Source organism: Coenobita brevimanus, chromosome 82 (assembly GCF_032717465.1).
Source record: "Coenobita brevimanus isolate Jiangsu-jjx chromosome 82, ASM3271746v2, whole genome shotgun sequence".
Taxonomy (NCBI): Eukaryota; Metazoa; Arthropoda; class Malacostraca; order Decapoda; family Coenobitidae; genus Coenobita; species Coenobita brevimanus.
Window position 1 is genome coordinate 16,500,783 of NC_137035.1, and position 20,895 is coordinate 16,521,677.

Below are 20,895 nucleotides of genomic sequence, written 5' to 3' on the forward strand. Positions count from 1 at the left end.
CCTTGATGCCTGAGTGATGTGGCGTGACGCGGCCAGTGTTAGACTAAAGCTCAAAGTTGCTGTTACACAGCACTCCTATCATAATCACGCAATGCTGGCTAGTTGGTGTACTATTTAAAAAAGTTGGCTTCCTTTTGAACAGACCTCATAGAACTCCATATTTGCAGTTAGGTCCGCAGTAAATTACAAAATGTGCTTATTCAGTGTCACCAGTTTGAGGAATAAGATCGTTATTTTAATCTTGTTAACTCCAGACAGTTTTATTGAGCTTAGTAAATACATTTTGAACTGAAGGGGTTAAAAATAGCCTCCACAAACCCCTTCAGTACAAGACATCTTCCTTTAGCCTGAATACAATTACAGTACTGTACATGGCATTAACAGGAAGAAAAAAGTATGTCATCGAGTTGAAGGAGTTAAACTTCCACTGCTCCCCTTAAAGCTGATTTGGCACCAACCCCTGGTGCTCGCAAGGGATGCCTTCATGTGGTGGCACTGCTATTGCCAGGTGGCTTATCTATAGTACCCAGTTATGCCAGAATCTCACATTACACCCCTATCCCCCTAAATGAGGATGACAGACTGCAGGAACATAAGCCTGCAGTCCTTTGAATTTACTTTCATGTGAGCCTAGGATTGCAGCTTCTTCTCCTCCTCCTCCTCCTCCTCCTCCTCATTACTACAACAATTACTGTACTACTACTACCACTAGCAGTTTCCCCCAGATTACAAATCTGTATTTATGCCAGTTGTATGAAAAATGTGATATTATGGAACACATATGTGACATATAATGAGGGCTTACTGTATTATGCTTTTGGAATAAATTGCAGTGTCTGATTTCTAATATTTATAATGGTGAAATATGTACTGAATATTAATTCATTTAATTTCCTGATGCATTTACATACCATGATCATGGGCCTGCTTCATTGCATTAATATGAATTAACATAATGGTACCATAATTCTTAATGTTGGACGCCAAGAATGCGACTTCATGAATGCTGAAGAGTCAGGCAGTTTAGTACTGTATTAAGTTTATTTTGAATGTGGTCTCTCATGTAAGGCCTTTGTTCATATGAGAATGTTTCAGATAGGAATTTATTGGAAGTGAACTTTCCCATGAGGAGTATGTGTGAATATTGATGTATTGATTAATCCCTTTAGTCTATGTTTTATTTTATTCTTGCCACTTTCAGACAATTTTATTCATCTACAGAAAGATTTTTCAACCCTAAGGGGCCAGATACAGCTTTTATTAACCCTTTCACTATCATGTGGCTCTCCTAATTTGAGTAAAATTGTGTAGTAGCAGCAAATATAGAACCTTCATTGTGTCATCAGTTTGAAGGGGCTGATACAGAATTTTTTTATTTATGGCATTACCATGAAGTGATGGAAATAGCTGTAAAAATATGGGTACATCTTCAGTCTGATTTCTTTTTTCTATTTATGCCATGTCCTAACAACTTTATTCAGTTTAAAGAGCCTTTTTTATTCCCATCAGTACAAGGTGTTTCCTCTAAACTCAGTAAAAGCATCAGGAAATGGCAAGAGTAAAGAAAATAATTATAACCGGGCTAAAGAGATTAACAGTTACTTATCCCCACAGCAGGAAGAAAAGAGAACTTATTTTATAGGATTAGAAAAATACCATAACATTGTGTGCATATGGTTAGGTTTGTGAAGTAGGGTCAGGACTTTGGGGGCTTGAATGGTATGTGAATGAATGTCTGATCCATTTCACTGGGCATGCTGTTGATAGTTCTCCATCTTTTATACTTCATCTCTCCTTGCTTTTTGGACCCTACCTCTCTCCATCTTTTGGTGGGAAAATGGGATTGGAATGATGATGATGATGATTCAATTTTCTGACAGATATCATCGTGAATGGCGGAGATGGTGTTGCGGCAGCAGTGTTAAGGGACATAGAGGAGAAGAAGGCAGTGGTTGCCAATAATGCTAGCAAATCCACCATGATCATCCATGCATCAAGAAAGGTATTGAACCAGGGAAGTAGAGTAGGAAGTAGACAGACTGGAAAAATGGTTGACATATATTCAGGTAGCATAGAAAACAGAAGCTTTCTGCTGTTGTAGTTGTTTTAAAATGAACCTGGGAGACTACAGGACACTGACCACTTCAACCAGATGCTCCTAGCAATCTTTGTTGAAGTTATGTTGAAGGATTTTTAGGAGTTATGGCAGCAGCACTCATCATCCATATACCAAGGAAGGTTTTAAACTAAAAAGGAAGAAAGGAAGCATTGAGAATGAAGTATGGAAGAGATATAAGAAAGTTCTCATTTTGCCTTTGCTTATATTCTTTTTTTTTGTTAATTTAAAAGTAAACTACAACAAAATGGCCTTTATAAATTAGAAATGTACCTGTAGTTGACGTTCTGAATGCATGTTGCATGTGTGTGTGTGTGTGTGTGTGTGTGTGTGTATTTACCTAGTTGTGATACAGCGTACAGAAAGTGAGCTACACTAATGGGGTCTATCTCCATGTCTCAGCAAGTCAAACTTTGCATTAAACTTAATTTTTTTTACCGGACAATCTCTTTGTCCAACCTATTCCACAGGTCAATCCAAATTTGTGGAAAACTGCATTTCTTGATATCCTTCAAGCAGCTTGTCTTTTTCAGTTTCTTTCCATGTCCTCTTGTTGCTCCCCCATCCAATACAAACTGATTTTCTCTATCAATTTTGCCTACTCCCATCATGGCCCTGAACAATGCAATCATGTCACCCCTCCCTCATCTTTTTTAGTCTTTCCTTGTCAGGTTAGGGACCATCTTTGTTGCAGCTCTTTGTGTTCTCTCAGTCTTGTTTATATCTTTCTTTTTATATGGAGACCACAGTACTGCTGCAGACTCCAATGTGGGGCAGATCATAGCCACTATCAATTTTTCCGTCATCTCATCCATGTAGTGAAATGCCACTCTGATGTTTGTCATGAGATTATACGTCTCTCTGACAGTCTTTTTGACGTGATTTTCAGCTGATAAATTATCCTGGACCACCACTCCCAGGTCTTTCTCTTCTCTGGTTTTTGTGGTTGGTTCCTTTCCTATTGAATAATTCTGTGATGGCCTTTTGGTACTCTGACCCATTTCCATTATTTTTTACATTTTTTGCATTGAATTTCATTTTCCATGTCTGGCTCCAATCGTAAATCCTGTCCAGATCTTCCTGCAGCATTTTACAATCCTCCTCAACTTCTACCCTCCTCATGATCTTTGCATCGTCTACAAACAGACTTGCATGACTGTTCATTCTGTCCACCATATCATTTACATAAATCAGGAACGCTATGGGCGCTAGCACAAAGCCATGTGGGACTCCACTTGTTACTTTCCTTCACCCTGCCACATTGTCCTTTATTATGGTCCTCATCTTTCTATCATGAAGTCTCTCATCCACTCCAAGAGGTTTCCTTTGAGTCCCGCTGTGTGCTCCAATTTCCACATTAGTTGCTTTTGGGGTACCTTGTCAAAGGCATTCCCCAGATCTAAATGCACACAATCTACAGTACTCAGTTCTCTCTCTCCTGTAGCACATCAATTGCCTTTGAATAAAAGCACAGCAGATTAGAGACACATGACCTCCCAATTCTGAATCCAAATTGACTTTTTGCCAAAATGTCCCTCCCCTCCAGATATTTTGTCCATCTGTCTTTCAAGATTCTCTCGTACAATTTTGCAACCACGCTGGTCAGGGACAGTGGTCTGTAATTCAGGGGTTCTTCCTTATTCCCTCCTTTGCAAATTGGTACCACATTGGCCCTCTTCCATTCCCAAGGCACTTTCCGTTCTTCTAGAGAAAACACAGTTAAACTGTGAATCTTATCCGCCAGTTGATCCCTGCATTCCTTCAGTACCCAGTTAGAGATTCCGTCCCGTCCTGGGGCCCTTCTTACGTCTTGAGTTTCCAATAATTAATACACTTCCTGCAGTTCCACTTTAATATCTTTCTGCATAACATTTCTAGTCACTCCCTCTGCCTCCACATAATCACTTTCTTTAGTGAAAACCGATTGGAAGCATTTGTTCATTTTTTCAGCTACATCTTTAAAGACCTCTCCTACTCTCAGTTTGTTAATTCCTTCCTTTTGTCTCAGTTTGCTGTTTACAGACATATAAAACAGTTTACATTCTTCTTTACATTTGTCAATTATACTTTTTTCGAAGTTTCTTTCTTCCTCACTACATATTCTTGTGCAGTATATTCATTTTTAATTCTTTTATAGTCTTCCTTTGTTCTGTCATTACCTCATTTTCTCCATTTGTTCCATGCCATATTCCTTTCCTTTTTTGCCATCATACACCTGTTAAGCCAATCTTTTTTCCTGTTCTCTTTCCCATTTACTCTTGGTATGTATTTTTCCATTCCTGAATTATAGAGGTCTAGAAATTTATCCCATCTCTTCTGCATCTCTCTTGTTTCTCTGAATTTTCTCTAATCCTCATTTTTGAAAAATTTCCTTACTCCTGTAAAGTTTGCTTTCCCAAAGTTGTATCTTCCCTGCCTATAATGCACATCTCTTGGCACCACTTTCCCTTCTTTCATTAGGAACCAGTCACTACTTGATCACATTTTTCTGCAGGGCACATAGTTCACAGATTCAGTGATGTCAGGTTCTTTGGTTAGCAGTAAATCTAGTCTTGCTGGTGTTATCTCCTCTAAATCTTGTCTCTTCTTTGACCCACTGGGTCATTACATTATTCATTGCTATATTTAATAGTTTACTGCCCCACAAATCTTCACTACCTCATGTGTCCCACTCCTCCCAATTCACCTCTTTATAATTAAAATCACCCACCGGGATTATGTTGTTGCCTTTCTCAGTCACTTTCTGTAGGTATCTAACCATGTTTGACAACATCTGGTATTCATCCTCATTCCATGCCCTTGTCTTAGGGGGAACATATACTACTGCAGTGTTCTTCATGCTTTTCCCACTAGTTTCTAATCTCATATTTATCACTTCAGCCCTACCTTCTCCCAGTTCCTTATTATCCGCAGTTATGTTGTTCTTCACTGCTGTGATCATTCCCTCTCCCATTTTTTCTCTTCTGTCACTTCTCCATAGTTTGTACTTACCATCTACCATATGGATATCAATATCCCCCCATATCTTGGTCACTACAAAGCACATAATACATGTATCTGGCTCATTTACCCTCAAGAAATTGTTGATTTCTAACCTTGCAGAGATTAAACCATCTACAGTACATTAGCATATGCCACTTTCAAACATATTCATTGTTTTTTTTATTGCCTCCTTCTCTATCCCTTTCTCTGTTGGTACCACTTCCTCAGTTTCTGATCCATAACTCTCCTGTAGTACTCTGTCTTCTCATTCTTCGTTCTCTGTTCATTTTTTTTCCTTAGCTTCCTTTGCTAGTTCCTTTATTTTAGCTCTTTCTTCCTCATTTGCATCTCTCCTTATCCAAACATTCTTTAACCTCTCCTTTTCAGCTAATTTCCATGTCGTATTAATGATTTCATTTACTATGACCTGAGACTGAAACTTAACTTTCAGTGGCCTCGTCCCTCCTTTCTCGTACCCTCCCAGCCTAAACACCTTTTCAGTCTCTTCTTGAGCTTCATTGTTATCCTCCATAACTATTGATACTATCTTTTTAGCTCCTCCCAGTTGTTCTCCTTCCCTTTCTGATCATACTGACATTCATTTTTCTTTTAATCTTGAAATTATCACACATGTCTTGTCTGCTACATCCTTGACTAGAGATTCTCTACTTTTTAGTACCCTAACCACTTCCATCTCCACCTTTTCCTGGTTTCATTTTCTTTGTTGTTCTATAATCTTCTTTAAGTTTATATTTCCATCCTCTTGAATTTTCTTCCACCCCTTGTGTTCTTCCTTGATTTCCTTAATGCATTCATCTTGCATCCTTGATTTTGCTTCATGCTTATCTAGTTTACTTTTCATCCCTTCCCATTCTTCTTCCAACCTCTTATTTTTCTCTCTGAGCTGTTTTATTTCTTTCGACACAGATTCATTACTCACTTTTAATTCTGTAACTTCTCTCTCTTGCTCAGCACTGCATGTGCAGATGCTCTCTAACTTGTTCTTCAATACCATAATCACTTTCTTCTGCTCTAGGGTTAGTTCCTGCAACTCTGTAATTATTTACCATACCTCTTTTAATTCCTGGACATTCCTCTCAGCTATTTTCTTCACACCTGCTACTCATGTTAGGTTCAGTCCAGTACTTTCTTTACCCTGATCATTATTGGAGAACTGCACAAATTCACCACCATTGGACATAAACAATGGACCATCCCTTTCCACCATGATGCAACCTTATGAAAACTTTATACTTCCACTGCGTCGTGTACTCTTATTTGACTGAAACCTGTTTCTTTTTTTCACTTATATCAGACAGGAACACCACTAACGTACTCTATCTGTTGCCAGATGCCTCAGTCCTGTAAGTTTCCATGTTGCCCTGTCTAGTGCCACTTCACTGCCATGCTCCCAGCTCACACCTCTCACATATACCTCTCCATTCGATCCCTCCATCTCATCCTTGGCCTCCCCCTCCCCCTGCCCCCCTACATCTCATCCTCGGCCTCCCCCTCCCTCTCTCCCCCTCCACCTCACTCACATGCTCTTTCCTCGTGAGTCTGTTGCTCTCCATTCTCTCCACGTGGCCAAACCACCTCAGAGTATTTCTTCTTATGCTCTCAATCACATCCACATCCATACCACAGTGCTCCTTCACTTCCTTATTTGTCAGTCTGTCCCTCCATGTAACTCCACATACTCCTCTCAAATAACACATTTACACTGGTCTCACTCTTGACTTGAGTCCTTCCAACAAGGTCCAAGCCTCACTTCCATATGTTAGAGTTGGTATCACAATACTGTCATGCAGTGACTTTTTTTTTTTTTTTTACTTCCATGCTTACTTCCCTGTTCCTTATTACTGCTTTCAAAGAACAAGCAACCATTCTTCCCTGTTGTACCCTTTCAAGCACTTCACCCTTTAAACTTCCATCCTTACTCATCACACTACCCAGGTACTTAATCACAGTCACATTTTCCATTTCCTTCTCATCCAGCCTCACTGTACATTCACTGACTTCACTTCCCTTGAAGCCCATAACTTTACTCTTCCCTACATTCACCTTTAGATTCTAATTCTTACAAACTCTCCCAAACTCATCCACCAAGCCTTGCAGCTCCCCTTCGTCTTCACTTAACAACACAGTACTGTATCATCTGCAAGTACAGGGAGTTTCCAAACACTGCCTTGTCTTATTAGGGTTGCTCCAGCATCCACTGCCTTACCTTGTATCTCTTTTATAACCCCATCTATATACAGATTGAACAACTATTGAGACATGACTCATCCCTGTTTCAATCCAACATTCAGATAGAAAAACTCACTCAGTTAACTATCCACATGCACCGCAACCTTAACACCCTCATAGGCTACATACAACAACTTCCCATTTACTTCATAATATCATTAATACTTTCCACAATCCATGTTTATCCACCCTGTCATATGCTTTCTCCAAATCCATGAAGGCTGCATACAATGTCTTTCTCTTCTCTAAAGACTTCCACCAAAGACCAAATAATGAATATTTTATCTACACGATCTCTTCTCTTCCTAAACCCTCCTGGTTCTTCTCCAGTTAACTCCTCTGTTATTTCCCTAACTCGATCAATAAGCATCGTTTCATGTATTTTTCCTATTACTATCTTGAAAGGGTACAGCAGGGAAGAAAGGTTGCTGGTTCTTTGAAAGCAGTGATAAGAAACAGGGAAGTGAGCATGGAAGTGAAAAAGTTACTACATGACAGTATTGTGATACCAACTCTAACGTATGGAAGTGAAGCGTGGACATTGTTGGAAGGACACAAGTCAAGAGTGAGAGCAGTGGAAATGAGTTATTTAAGAGGAGCCTGTGGAGTCACATGGAGAGACAGACTGACGAATGAGGATATAAAGGAGCGTTGTGGTGTGGATGTGGATGTGATAGGAATTGTTGTGAGGAACACACTGAGGTGGTTTGGCCATGTGGAGAGGATGGAGGATGAAAGACTGACGAAGAGAGTGTATGTGAGTGAGGTGGAGGGGGGAAGAGGGAGGGGGAGGCCGAGGATGAGATGGAGGGATGGGGTGGAGAGGTATATGAGAGAGGGGGGTGTGAGTTGAGAGCAGGGCAGTGAAATGGTGGGGGACAGGACGACGTGGAGGCAATTTGTTTGTGGCCACCCCAAACGGGATTGAGGCGTCTGGCAATAGATAGATAGATAGACTATCCATCTGTCTATAGCCTGACGCCCTAATCCCACAAATGGTGGCCGCAGACAAAATGCCTCCAAGATGTTCTGTCACCCACCATTTCACTGCCCTCCCCCGAACTCACTTCCCCCTCCCTCATGTACCTCTCAACTCCATCCACATATCATTTTCCCATTTTCCAGTGTACAAGGGAATAATTATACCTGACTTCCAATCCTTGGGGACTCTACCTTTCTCCCAGGCCAATCTGCACATCATCCATATCCATTGTACTACTATCTCTCCCCCATGCTTCAGCATTTCACCACACACTCCATCAATTCCAGGGGCTTTCCCCATTTTGACTTTCATCATTACGTCCACTACTTCCATCCTACTGATTTCTTCTTCTCATCTCACGTCCTTCTGTTTCCCAGCCATTCCCCAGCCACTTATACTCATATTACATTCATTCCACTATGTTCAACAATTCCTTAAAGTTTTCTTTCCATCTGCTCACTTTTCTCCCTTCCCTACTAGCAATGTACCATTTTTATCTTTCACTCCCCTACTAACTTCTGTATCATCCTGTCTAACTCTCTTTGCCACTTTCCAGAACATTTTCATACATTTACTCCATTTTACACTCAAATTCCTTCCAAATTCCTCATCCACTCTCTTCTTACTTTCTTTTACTGTTCTTTTCACCTCTCTCTTCCTCTCTACATATAACTCTCTCTTCTGCCTCTGAACTTCCTCCTCACCCTGTTTCTCATCCACTAACTATATGCTTTCTTCTTTTGCACCACAGCCTGTCTTACCTGTTCATTCCACCATGCTGTTCCTTGCACCCCCTTTCATCTTCTCTTCACCCCACACACCACCTCACATGCTGCACAGATTTCTTCTGTGAATATCTTGCACACATCTTCCACATCCACCATCTGCTCCAAATCATATTTGCCCAATCGCTCCTCCACATCTCTCTTATATTCTGCCTTTTTTTCCATCCTCTTGTAACCTTTCTACCCTCCTTGTATGGACTACTTCCTCCTGTCCTACTCCTCCTCCTCCTCCTCCATCTAATTTGAACCTTGACTTTCACCACCACCACGTACTCAATTCACATAATCACAACAGGCTGGTTTCCATTTTGCCGTACATTAGGTGATTATTTCCCCATGATCCACAAAGACCTCTGTCTCTTGTGGCAATATGTGTGTGTGTGTGTGTGTGTGTGTGTGTGTGTGTGTGTGTGTGTGTGTGTGTGTGTGTGTGTGTGTGTTATGAAGTCTTGTTGAATACAGGAATACCATTTATCTGTAATTAATTATTCAGTGTGTTAAGTAGTTTGCTGTAGCAGTCAGTACACTCTGTAAACTTATCATATGTTTGGTGATGTCTGTAGAATACAAAAGACTGGAATGGATGGATTATAAAATGTATGAATTCCAGTGTCAGTAGAATTTTCCTCTAGTGTTTGGCAGGTTTTTTTTCCCTTGATAATTGACATATGGAGTCTGTCTGGCAGGTAATGTGAAATTTGTGTAAAAAGTGAGGACAATAAATGTGGAGATAGTTAGACCTGTGAGATGGAGCCAGGATTCTGGGAGCTTGAATGCTGTATGAGTGAGTCTAGTCTATTTCACTGACTGTGCTGTTGATAGTTCTCCATCATTATATGTTTCTTGCTTTTTGGACTTCTCCATACCCCATCTATAGGTAGGATAAAGAGGTCAAGATTAAGTTGATGATGATGATGATATATAACCTGACTCTGGTTATCTTTGCCTTGGTAAGTATTTTTTGAGGTCAAGTATCATGTCAGTGGGGATCTGACTGTATTTATATTTTTTATGTGTGATAACTTCAGTTAATTAGGTAGTCATTCCTTCAGTACAATGATGTAATTTTTTTCTTCTTGCTGTCTCCACATTTCCCCATCAATACAGTACTGTATTTTTTTCTTCCCTTCTCCATCATATATATAGATAGATTAAGTGAGGTGAAGGGATCACATACAACATTCGTTGCTTCCATCACAACAAGGGGACTCTCTTAAGTGAAATACTGTCATTTGGTAGCATCAAGAAAAAACTACAATTACATCATTGGCTTGAAGGGGTTTATGTGTCAGGTTTTTATTATACTGTATTAATGAATATATGTATGCTTTTGGTAGCATTTGATTAGTGTCTGGTGTGTTTTTGTTCAGTTTAGTTTTGCTTATTAACCCATTCAGTCCATTGACATCTTGGTTTATTTAAATATACTGTCACCAGATAATTTAATTCAACGAGACACTAGTAGTAGTGAAGGGGTTCAGGAAAGCTACACTATACCTAACTATGTATTTCCTCCAATTCCAGAATCTCCCCATAGCTGAATGAATTCTTTTGTCACAGAAATTCACTGGCATAGGTTTGTTCTGATTACCTGGGGGAATGACCTTTGAGCCTAAAGAGTATGTAATTGTGCACGACCACCACCAAGAGAAGTGAGCTGATAGGGCTGCTTGTAGTTAAACTTTATTAAAGTATCATATGGTAAAATACACACACACACACACACACACACACACACACACACACACACAAACGGGATACACCAAGGAGTGCAGATGTGGGCCGACAACGCTCCATACCGAGCCAGCACGGCCAGTGGCATTACCTTAATTAGTATCTTTATATGAGTCAAGCTCTGTACCAGGTTAGACTAAATGGTTTTTTATTATTTAAAAAAAAAAATAAGAAAAAGTTTAAACAAGACTTGTTCAAACAGAAAAGAGAACCAAGTAGCGAAAGAATGCACTCAGTCAGCTGCTTGTTTGTTTAGACTACAACTGCCCCAGGGAATGTAAGTACTCTGTGATTTTAGTATCGCAAAATGGCCACATACTTTAGTAAGGCAAATTTGGAAAAGAAAAGGAATAAAGGTAGAAAGCAAGATGATGATTTCTACCAAGAACTGGTTGAAATGGAGAATCACAATAGACTGGTAGAGCGTGTACACAAACTGGAAATGGCCTTTCAAAATGAGATTGATGAAATGAAGAAGCAGATGCACTTGCAAAAGGAAGAAATAGAAAAACTAGGAAGGGAGGTCAACAAGAAAGATGCAATCATCAGTGAACTAACTGTGGAAGTGAGTACACTTAGGAGGAACATGAGTGAAATGGCAAGTACAGTAGTCACTCACAAGAGTATTATGGAAGAGTTCAAAAATGATACAGAGACAATTAGGCAAGTAAGCAGTCTGATAGACCGGATCAGTGATACTGAGGAGAAGATAACACAGGTGAATGAAGCTGTGCAAAGCTACAAAAATGATGTGGAAACCACGTATGCTGAAATGGTGAAAGTAAAGAAAGACTTAGAAACAAGGGTGGAAGAAAAAAGCATTAAAAAGGAAGTGACAAGAATAATCCAAAACAATCCAAAGTTAGTCAGAGATTCAGTAGATAACAAATCTATAGTAATCACTGGTATAGAAGAGAAAGAAGTAAAAAACAAAATCTCAAGTTACAAAATGGAGATGGCAAGTGTAATGAGTTTATTGAAAGAAGTATCAGAGGAAATCTGTAGTAAAGACATAGAGGAACACAAAAGGTTAGGGAAATACGAGAAAAGCAAGTCAAGACCTCTAAAGGTAATTTTCCAGAATGTAAACACCGTGGAGGAGATACTAAAAAATGCAAAGAATCTTATGGAAAAAGAGGAGTTCAAAAATGTATGGATAAAAAGATGCCTAACACAAGAGGAACTGGAATTACTGAAAGAGAAGAGGGAGGAAGCAAAAACAAAAAATGAGGGAAGATCAGAAGAAGAGAAGAACACATTTTTATACAAAGTAATAGGATTGCAGGTGCGAAAGTGGTACATAAACAGGAGGGAATAAAAAGGAGGAAGGTAGTAGAACCATGTCATGACAAGTATATAAACAAGATGATTAAGTTGATGTACTCAAATGTGGATGGCTTGGTATCTAAATTATTAGAGATGAATGATTATGTCAGAGAAAATGAACCACATATGCCTAACTGAAACAAAATTAACACCAAGGATATCAAATGACATACTAAACTTAGAGGAATATAATATATGGAGAAGAGATAGAAACTTAAAAAAAGGAGGAGGAATTATAATATTAACTAAGAAAAATCTAAAAGTCAATGAAATAAAACTAGATATACCCTCACAAGTAGAACTGATTGCAGTAGAGATCAACACATCTGAAGGGAAAGTAATTGTAGCCAATTTGTACATGCCACCCAGATCAAATACATGGGAAAGATACGAATATGAATACCTAGCAGAGAGTACAATTCAGAGTTTAAGAGCATTACTACATAAAATGGAAGAGAAATACTAACTGGAGATTTTAATACAAATATAAATTGGAATACTCTAGATATAATAAGCCAAGAAAGCTGTTGGGACCAAAAGCTCCTGGATCTTGTGCAAGAGTTTTTCCTAACGCAACATGTGAGGGAAACCACCAGAAAAAGAGGACTCGATGTACCTTCAGTGCTAGATCTCATATTTACTAGGCAAGAAATGATATTGACAGTTTAATATATCACCCTCCACTCGGCAAAAGCGACCATGCAGTACTAAATTGCAACTTCAGGATAGCATATGACATAGTTAACAGCAATGAAAGTTACAAAAAGAGTCTAAACTATAAAAAGGGAAAATATGACCTAAAGAATTATTTCTTAGAAGTTGATTGGGAAAATGAGCTTAGAGGACAAGATTTAAATGCTGTATACAGTATAAAAAATTATGTGAAATTTATGAAATAGGAGTCCAGAAGTACATCCCACAGCATAAAGAAGCAGATAAGAAAATACAGAAATGGTTCAATACAGAATGTAAAAAATCAAAAGAAAGAAGAGATTTGTTGTGGAATAAATACAGAAGACATAATAGTGAAAGGGCATATAATAATTACAAACAGGCAAGAAACGATTATACAAGAATAAGGAGGGAAGCCCAGAAACAGTTTGAGGAGGATATCATAAATAAAAGAAGTGATCAACCGAAGCTATTTTACAGCTACATCAGAAGCAAAACTAAAGTAAAAGACATAATACAATCCATTACAGACGAGGGAATCACCTATACACAAGAGAAAGATATTTGTGAAGTACTAAATAAGAATTTCCAATCAGTTTTTACAGAAGAAAAAAATTTTGAGAGGGACTATGTGGAACATGCATACCCACACATACTACCAGATATACAAATATCAGAAAAAGTAATACAGGAGGAGTTCAGTAAATTAGACAGAGGAAAAGCAAATGGTCCTGATGAAATTTCATGTTGGGTGCTACGAGAATGTGCAAAGGAGTTAAGTAAACCATTATTTTTAATTTTCAAGAAATCCTTGAGTCAAGGTAAACTACCTGATATTTGGAAGAAAGCAAATATTGTCCCCTTATTCAAGAAAGGGAATAGACAAAATCCACTCAGCTACCGACCAGTATCACTGACCAGTGTTGTAAGCAAGATATTCGTTTCGTTTCGTTTCGTTTTTAAAGGCTCCAACATGCTTGCATGTGTCGGCCTTGGTCACCTAATGGCGGCTCTTCACGCTGCACGATCCATTGCAGCCTCCCTGTTCAGTCCCTTAACCCTAAGGTCACACTTAATGACCTCGTCCCATGTCTTTCTCGGTCTACCCCCTCATAACCCCACCCCCAATATTAACACTTCTCACCTTCCTCACCCAATTATCATCCCCCATCCTCTCCACATGTCCAAACCACCTCAATCTACCTCTCCTCATCACAACACCAATACACTCCAGTCCCATCCTACCTCTCAACTCTTCCATTGTAAACCCAGCCCCTCCAGGCCTTGGAAGCAGGGACGCACTGCACATCCACCTAATCATTGTCATTTCTGTACGTCTGAGCCGGCGAATGTCTTCCTCCTTGACTGCCCAGGTCTCACTGCCATACAGCATTACTCTCCTAACACATGCTGCATACAAAGACCCCTTAGCACGTAGGGAGAGCCCTCTCAATGTCAGGAGAGGCAAGAGCTCCCTGAACTTCTTCCAACCACTTCTCACCCTAGCCACAGAGCTAGCTCCAGCCCCACCTCCAGCACACAACATGTCTCCCAAATAACAAAACTCTTCCACACACTCAAGAGCTTATAAGAAAAGCTTGGGTAAATCATCTAGAAGAACACAATGTGATAACAGAAAGACAGTTTGGTTTCAGAAAAGGAAAATCATGTGTTACTAATCTGTTGAGCTACTATGACAGAGTAACAGACACAATACAGGAAAGAGAAGGATGGGTGGACAGTATCTATTTAGATTTCAAGAAAGCATTTGACACAGTACCACACCAAAGACTTTTATGGAAACTGTACCATCAAGGAGGAATTCGAGGCAACCTGTTTTGTTGCATGAAAGATTTTCTCATAAAAAGAGAAATGAGAACAGTACTAAGGGGAAACTACTCATCATGGAAAGAAGTGACTAGTGGAGTACCACAGGGCTCAGTGCTGGCACCAATCATGTTTTTAGTGTATATAAATGATATAGACAGTAACACTGGAAATGAAAGCTATCTAAATATGTTTGCAGATGATGCAAAAATACAAAGGAGAATTACTAACACAGACTCTTGTAAAGAGCTACAAGAAGAATTAAATAAACTTCATGAATGGAGTAATACATGGCAAATGGAATTCAATGTGGACAAGTTTGGTAAAAATGGAAAAAGACCTGATTGGGATTATCTATCTATCTATCTATTGCCAGACGCCTCAATCCCGTTTGGGGTGGCCACAAACAAATCGCCTCCAAGTCGCCCTGTCCCCCGCCATTTCACTGCCCTGCTCCCAACTCACACCCCCCTCTCACATATACCTCTCCGCCCCATCCCTCCATCTCATCCTCGGCCTCCCCCTCCCTCTTCCCCCCTCCACCTCACTCACATACACTCTCTTCGTCAGTCTTTCACCCTCCATCCTCTCCACATGGCCAAACCACCTCAGTGTGTTCCTCATAATGCTTCCTATCACATCCACATCAACACCACAACGCTCCTTTATATCCTCATTCATCAGCCTGTCTCTCCACGTGACTCCACAGGCTCCTCTTAAATAACTCATTTCCACTGCTCTCACTCTTGACTTGTGTCCTTCCAACAATGTCCGAGCTTCACTTCCGTACGTTAGAGTTGGTATCACAATACTGTCATGTAGTAACTTTTTCACTTCCATGCTCACTTCCCTGTTTCTTATCACTGCTTTCAAAGAACCAGCAACCTTTCTTCCCTGCTGTACCCTTTCAGGCACTTCACCCTCCAAACCTCCATCCTTACTCATCACACTACTCAAGTACTTAAACGTACTCACATTTTCCAATTCCTCACCATCCAACCTCGCTGTACATTCACTAACTTCACCTCTCTCAAAGACCATCGTTTTACTCTTCCCTACATTCACCTTTAGATTCCGTTTCTTACACACTCTCTCAAACTCATCCACCAAGCCTTGCAGCTCCCCTTCGTCTTCACTCAACAACACAGTATCATCTGCAAACAACAGTACAGGGAGTTTCCAAACACTATCCTCTCTCACCAGGGCCACTCCAACATCCACTACCCTACCTTGTACCTCTTTTATTACCCCATCCATGTACAGATTGAACAACCATGGAGACATGACACATCCCTGTTTCAAACCAACTTTCAAAGAGAAAAATTCACTTAGTCCACCATCCACATGCACTGCAGCCTTCGCACCATCGTACATACTTTTCACAGCATTCAGCAACTTCCCATCTACTCCATATATTCTTAACACTTTCCACAATCCTTGTCTATCCACCCTGTCATATGCTTTCTCCAAATCCATGAAAGCCACATACAACTTCTTTCCCTTCTCTAGAAACTTTTCCACTAAAGATCTAAGAATGAATAAAACTCTACACACGTCAGAAAGAGAGAAGGACCTAGGTGTGATTATCAATAACAGACTATCTCCGGCTGACCACATCAGTGAGAAGGTACGGAACATGTATACACTGCTTGCAAATATGAGAATAGCATTCACATACATAAATGAAGACATGCTAAGAAGGATAATAACATCATTCATCAGACCAACCCTGGAGTATGCATCAGTAGTCTGGAGTCCTCATCTCAAAAAACACATAGACAAGATTGAAAAAGTTCAAAGGGCTGCTACAAGATGGATACCAAGCTTAAGGGATCTAAGCTACAAAGAAAGACTAAATAAACTGAATCTACCAACACTAAAGGAGAGAAGGAAAAGAGGTGACATGATAATGCTATATAAATGCATATCAGGGAAGGAGAAAATAGACATTAATGATTACTTAACATATGGGGAAACATCAGTAAGAGGACACTGCAAAAAACTGCATAAGAAGAGAGGTGATAAGGACATGAGAAAATTCAGTTTCCCAAACAGAGCAATTGATCATTGGAATGCATTACCGAATGAAATAGTGTGTGCCAAAACAATTCACAAATTTAAGGATATGTACCATAAATATGGTTTAAGACATGGGACAGTACGAGCTTGACTCATTCCTGTAAAGATACAATTAGATAAGAACACACACACACACGAAAAAATTGATAGTGGCAATGATCCGCCCCAGGTTAGAATATACAGCGGTAGTGTGGTCCCCACACAAAAAGAAAGATATAAACAAGATTGAGAGAATACAAAGAACAGCAACCAAGATGGTCCCCAGTCTGACAGACCTGTCATACAGAGGGAGGCTGGAAAAACTGGATTTGCCTTCCTTAGAGGAAAGGAGAAAGAGGGGAGACATGATTGCAGTGTTCAGGACCATGGTGGGAGTAGATAAAATTGACAAAGAAGATCTGTTTGTATGGGATAAGAGAGCAACAAGAGGACACGGAATGAAATTGAAAAAGTCAAGCTGCTTGAAGGATATCAAGAAATATAGCTTTCCTTACAGAAGTATAGACTTATGGAATAGCCTGGACAAAGAGATCGTCCAGTCTAAAAACTTAAACGAGTTTAAAGCTAAATTTGACTTATTGAGAAACAGCGACGGAAACCCACGAGCATAGTACATTCTGTGTATATCACAATTAGGTATATTAGGTAAATACTTAAATATTTGGAATGACTTAGACAAAGAGGTGGTGCATGAGAAAAACATTCATGTGTGTAAAGGTAGACTTGATAAATGTGGATATGGAGACAGGACAACTCGAGCATTGCTAAATTCCTGTATACTACAAATAGGTAAATACACACACACACATACAGTGAATTTCCTGTGTATCACAGCTAGGTAAATACAGCGAGATAAATACACACACACACACACACACACACACACACACACACACACACACACACACACACACATAAGAATACAAGATACAGTGGAAGTGCAAAGTTTCTGTATGGTTGCATCATGGGGAGAAAGATAGTTCATCGTTTACATCTGGTGGCGAGGAATTTGTGGGCATCTCCAATGAAGATATGGGTAAAGGAAGTACTGAACTGAACCAAACAAGAGTAGCAGGAGTGGAGAAAATGGCAGAGAGGAATGTCCAGGAGCTAAAAAAAAGTATGGTCAACAATTAGAGTGTTACAGGAACGGACCTTAAGACAGGAGAAAGAGATCAAAGTACCACAGAGTAAGTTGGGAAAAGTAAGGACACACAGTGCCGAACAAGAAAAAGAAGTTACAGAATTAAAAGTGAGTAACTAATCTGTCACAAATTAAATAAAACAGCTCAAGAGGAAAAATAAGAGGTTGGAAGAAGAAAGGGACAGGGTGAAAAGTAAACTAGATGAGTATGAATCAAAATCAAGGATGCAAGGTGAGCACATTAAGGAAATAAAGGAGCAACACAAGGGGTGGAAGAAAATTCAAGGGGAAGGAAATACAAGTTTGGAAGAGACTATAGAACAACAAAACAAGGAAAAGGTGGAGAGGGAAATGGTTAGGATAGTAAAAAGTAGAGAATCTTTATTCAGGGATGTAGCAGATAAAAAAAAAAGTGTGATAATTTCAGGAGTAAATGAAAAATGTATGACAGTAAGATCAGAAAGGGAAAGAGAAGAAGTGAGTAAAGTTAAAGAAATAGTATCAGTAGTTATGGAGGGTAACAACAAAGCTCAAGAAGAGATTGAAGAAGTGTTTAACCTCTAAAAGACGGTTGTCCGCATATGCTGTCCAAGGGTACTAGGGCCAAAAAGACAGGTGTCCTCATATGCGATTATGTCCCTCCCATCCCCCCTACCACCACACCCACACACCACCCACCTCCACTCTCACCCCCTATCCCAACCTCCTGCCCTCCCTCACCACCCCACCCCAAACCCCCATCTCCCCCCAAATCCCCCCACCATCCCCCAACACCCTCCACAGCCCCCTACCACCCCTAACTCCCACCCTCCCACCACCTCTACCCTCCCCACCCTCAACCCCATCCTCCATGCCCCCCACAATCCCCAATCCCCCAACCACTTCCCCACCACTCCCCACTCCCCCCCACCATCCCCCACCACTCCCACCACTCACCACCATCCCCCACCACCCACCACCCCCTATCCCCCACCCATTACCATCCTCCACCTACTCCCACCACCCCCAACCCCTACCCTCTTCCACCCCCATCCCCATACCCCCACACCCCCCAAACAACCCCACCACTCCAACCCTCACTGCCACTCCCATCCCTTGCCCCCCCACCCTCCTCCGGACCCCCTACTTACCACTCCCACCCATCACCCCCACCCCCACCCCCCACCTCCCCCAAGCAGCCAGTCCCCATCCCCACACCACCCCACAACCCCCACACCCCTCCACACCTCCCCCACCACAAATCCCCCACTATATCGCACCTGCCGATTATGCCCATCCTGAGTGTCTGTCAAAACAATATGATGCTCGTCTTTTAGGGGTTAAGTAAGGAAAGTACGAGGAAGGAGGGGCGAGGCCACTTAAAGTAAAAGTTTAAGTCTCAGGTAATGGTAAATGAAATCATCAACAGAACATGGAAATTATCAGACAAAGAGGGGTTGAAAAATGTTTTGATAAGAAGAGATGCAAATGAGGAAGAAAGAGCTAAAATAAAGGAGTTATTAAAGGAAGCAAAGGCAAAAAACGAACAGAGAACGGAGGAAGAGAAGACAGTGTTCTATTGGAGAGTTATGAACCAGAAATTGAGGAAGTGGTACTGACAGAGAGAGGGAGAGAAGATGGAATAAAAAACAATGGAAAAAGTTTGAAAGTGGCATATGCTAATGTTGATGGTTTAACCCCTATGGTACGCATTTCTCCAGCCTCGACTGCCCCCCAGGATGCAAAAACAGACTTATTTTTCGACTTTCTCAAAGGTTAAAAGTTTTATGCCCGATTTATAGAGCTTCAATTTACACACCTGAAAACGCAAACCCCACCCTCCTAGACCCAATAGTTACTGAGCTATGGCCCATCAAAGTTGATAATAGTTACCCGTCATGGCCCTGGCGAGAAAGAAAATATGCCGTTCGCACCTGTTTTCTTTGCAAAAATACGTAAAATAATCACCAAAGTCAATTTTTTTTGGTGTGTATTGATGTTATAAACCATTGTAATGTGCTTAGAAAAAAATAAAATGGTGACAAACTCCCCTCAATAAATATGATAAATAGTAAAAATTATCCTCTCCTTCTCTGCCCTCCCCATACCTCCAATCCCCTCCCTCTCCCTCCCCTCCTCTTTCCTCCCCTCCCCTTGCCTAACTTCCCCTCCCTGCCAAGCTGTCAAATCTAGCTAGGGAAAATGGTCATGAACCCCCTAATAAAAATATGATAAATAATAAAAATTATCCTCCCCTCCTCTCCCCTCCCCATACCTCTAGTCCCCTCCCTCCCCTTTCCTCCCTTCCCTCCCCTCTTCTTTCCTCCCTTCCCTTCCCTCCCCTCACCTAATCTCCCCTCCCCCCTTTCCCCATCCTCTTCTCCTACCCTCCGAGCTGTCAAATCTAGCTAGTTTTGGTTTCGTTTCTTTTCGTTTTTGAAGGCTCCAACATGTTTGGATGTGTCGGCATAAAATAAAATGTCTTTTTCGAGTGGGTTTCAAATAAAGACAGGTATAATAATTGTGGTGTGCATATCTGTATGCAAAGATATGAATAAATTACAGGTAATGATTAAGAAACACGCACCATAAAGCGTAAAAAATATGCAATATTCGAGGCTGGGGAGGTAAAGATACTACTTGCTAGGGGGTGGGGTGAGGGTAGGGGTTGGGGTGGGGGGTTGGAGGTGGTGGTGGGAGGTGGTAAGGCCAAAAGGGAGAGTATGGGGATGGAGGGATGGGAGGAGACCACCACAAGACACAAAGGAAGGGCCCCAGTGGAGTACAGGGACTTGGAGGGAGAGTAAGGGGGAAATACCCACCCCCAGTCATGTGGGGATCCACATGGGAGGGGGGGGAATGCATGAGGAGGGTGTGGGAATGGTGGTGGTGGTCGTAAGAGCTGTGGGAGGTAAGGTAGCAACAAGATAGTGGGGTAGAGGGACGTGGCGAGAGGGAGGTGGGGGGTACACCTCCCAGCGCCTGGGAATGGGCCTGGGTCCCCCCTCCGGTGTGTCCA

At 40.9% G+C, this 20,895-nt stretch overlaps 1 protein-coding gene across 2 annotated transcripts in view; it reads left to right on the plus strand.

Moving 5' to 3' along the window:
* Positions 1 to 20,895, plus strand: part of LOC145409683 (uncharacterized) — a 410,883-nt gene that overhangs the window by 204,088 nt on the left and 185,900 nt on the right. For both annotated transcript variants that reach the window (XM_080280035.1, XM_080280036.1), the window contains one exon: positions 1,881 to 2,002. In XM_080280035.1, the coding sequence (XP_080136161.1) occupies positions 1,881 to 2,002 (122 nt within the window). The remainder of the gene's footprint in view (positions 1 to 1,880; positions 2,003 to 20,895) is intronic.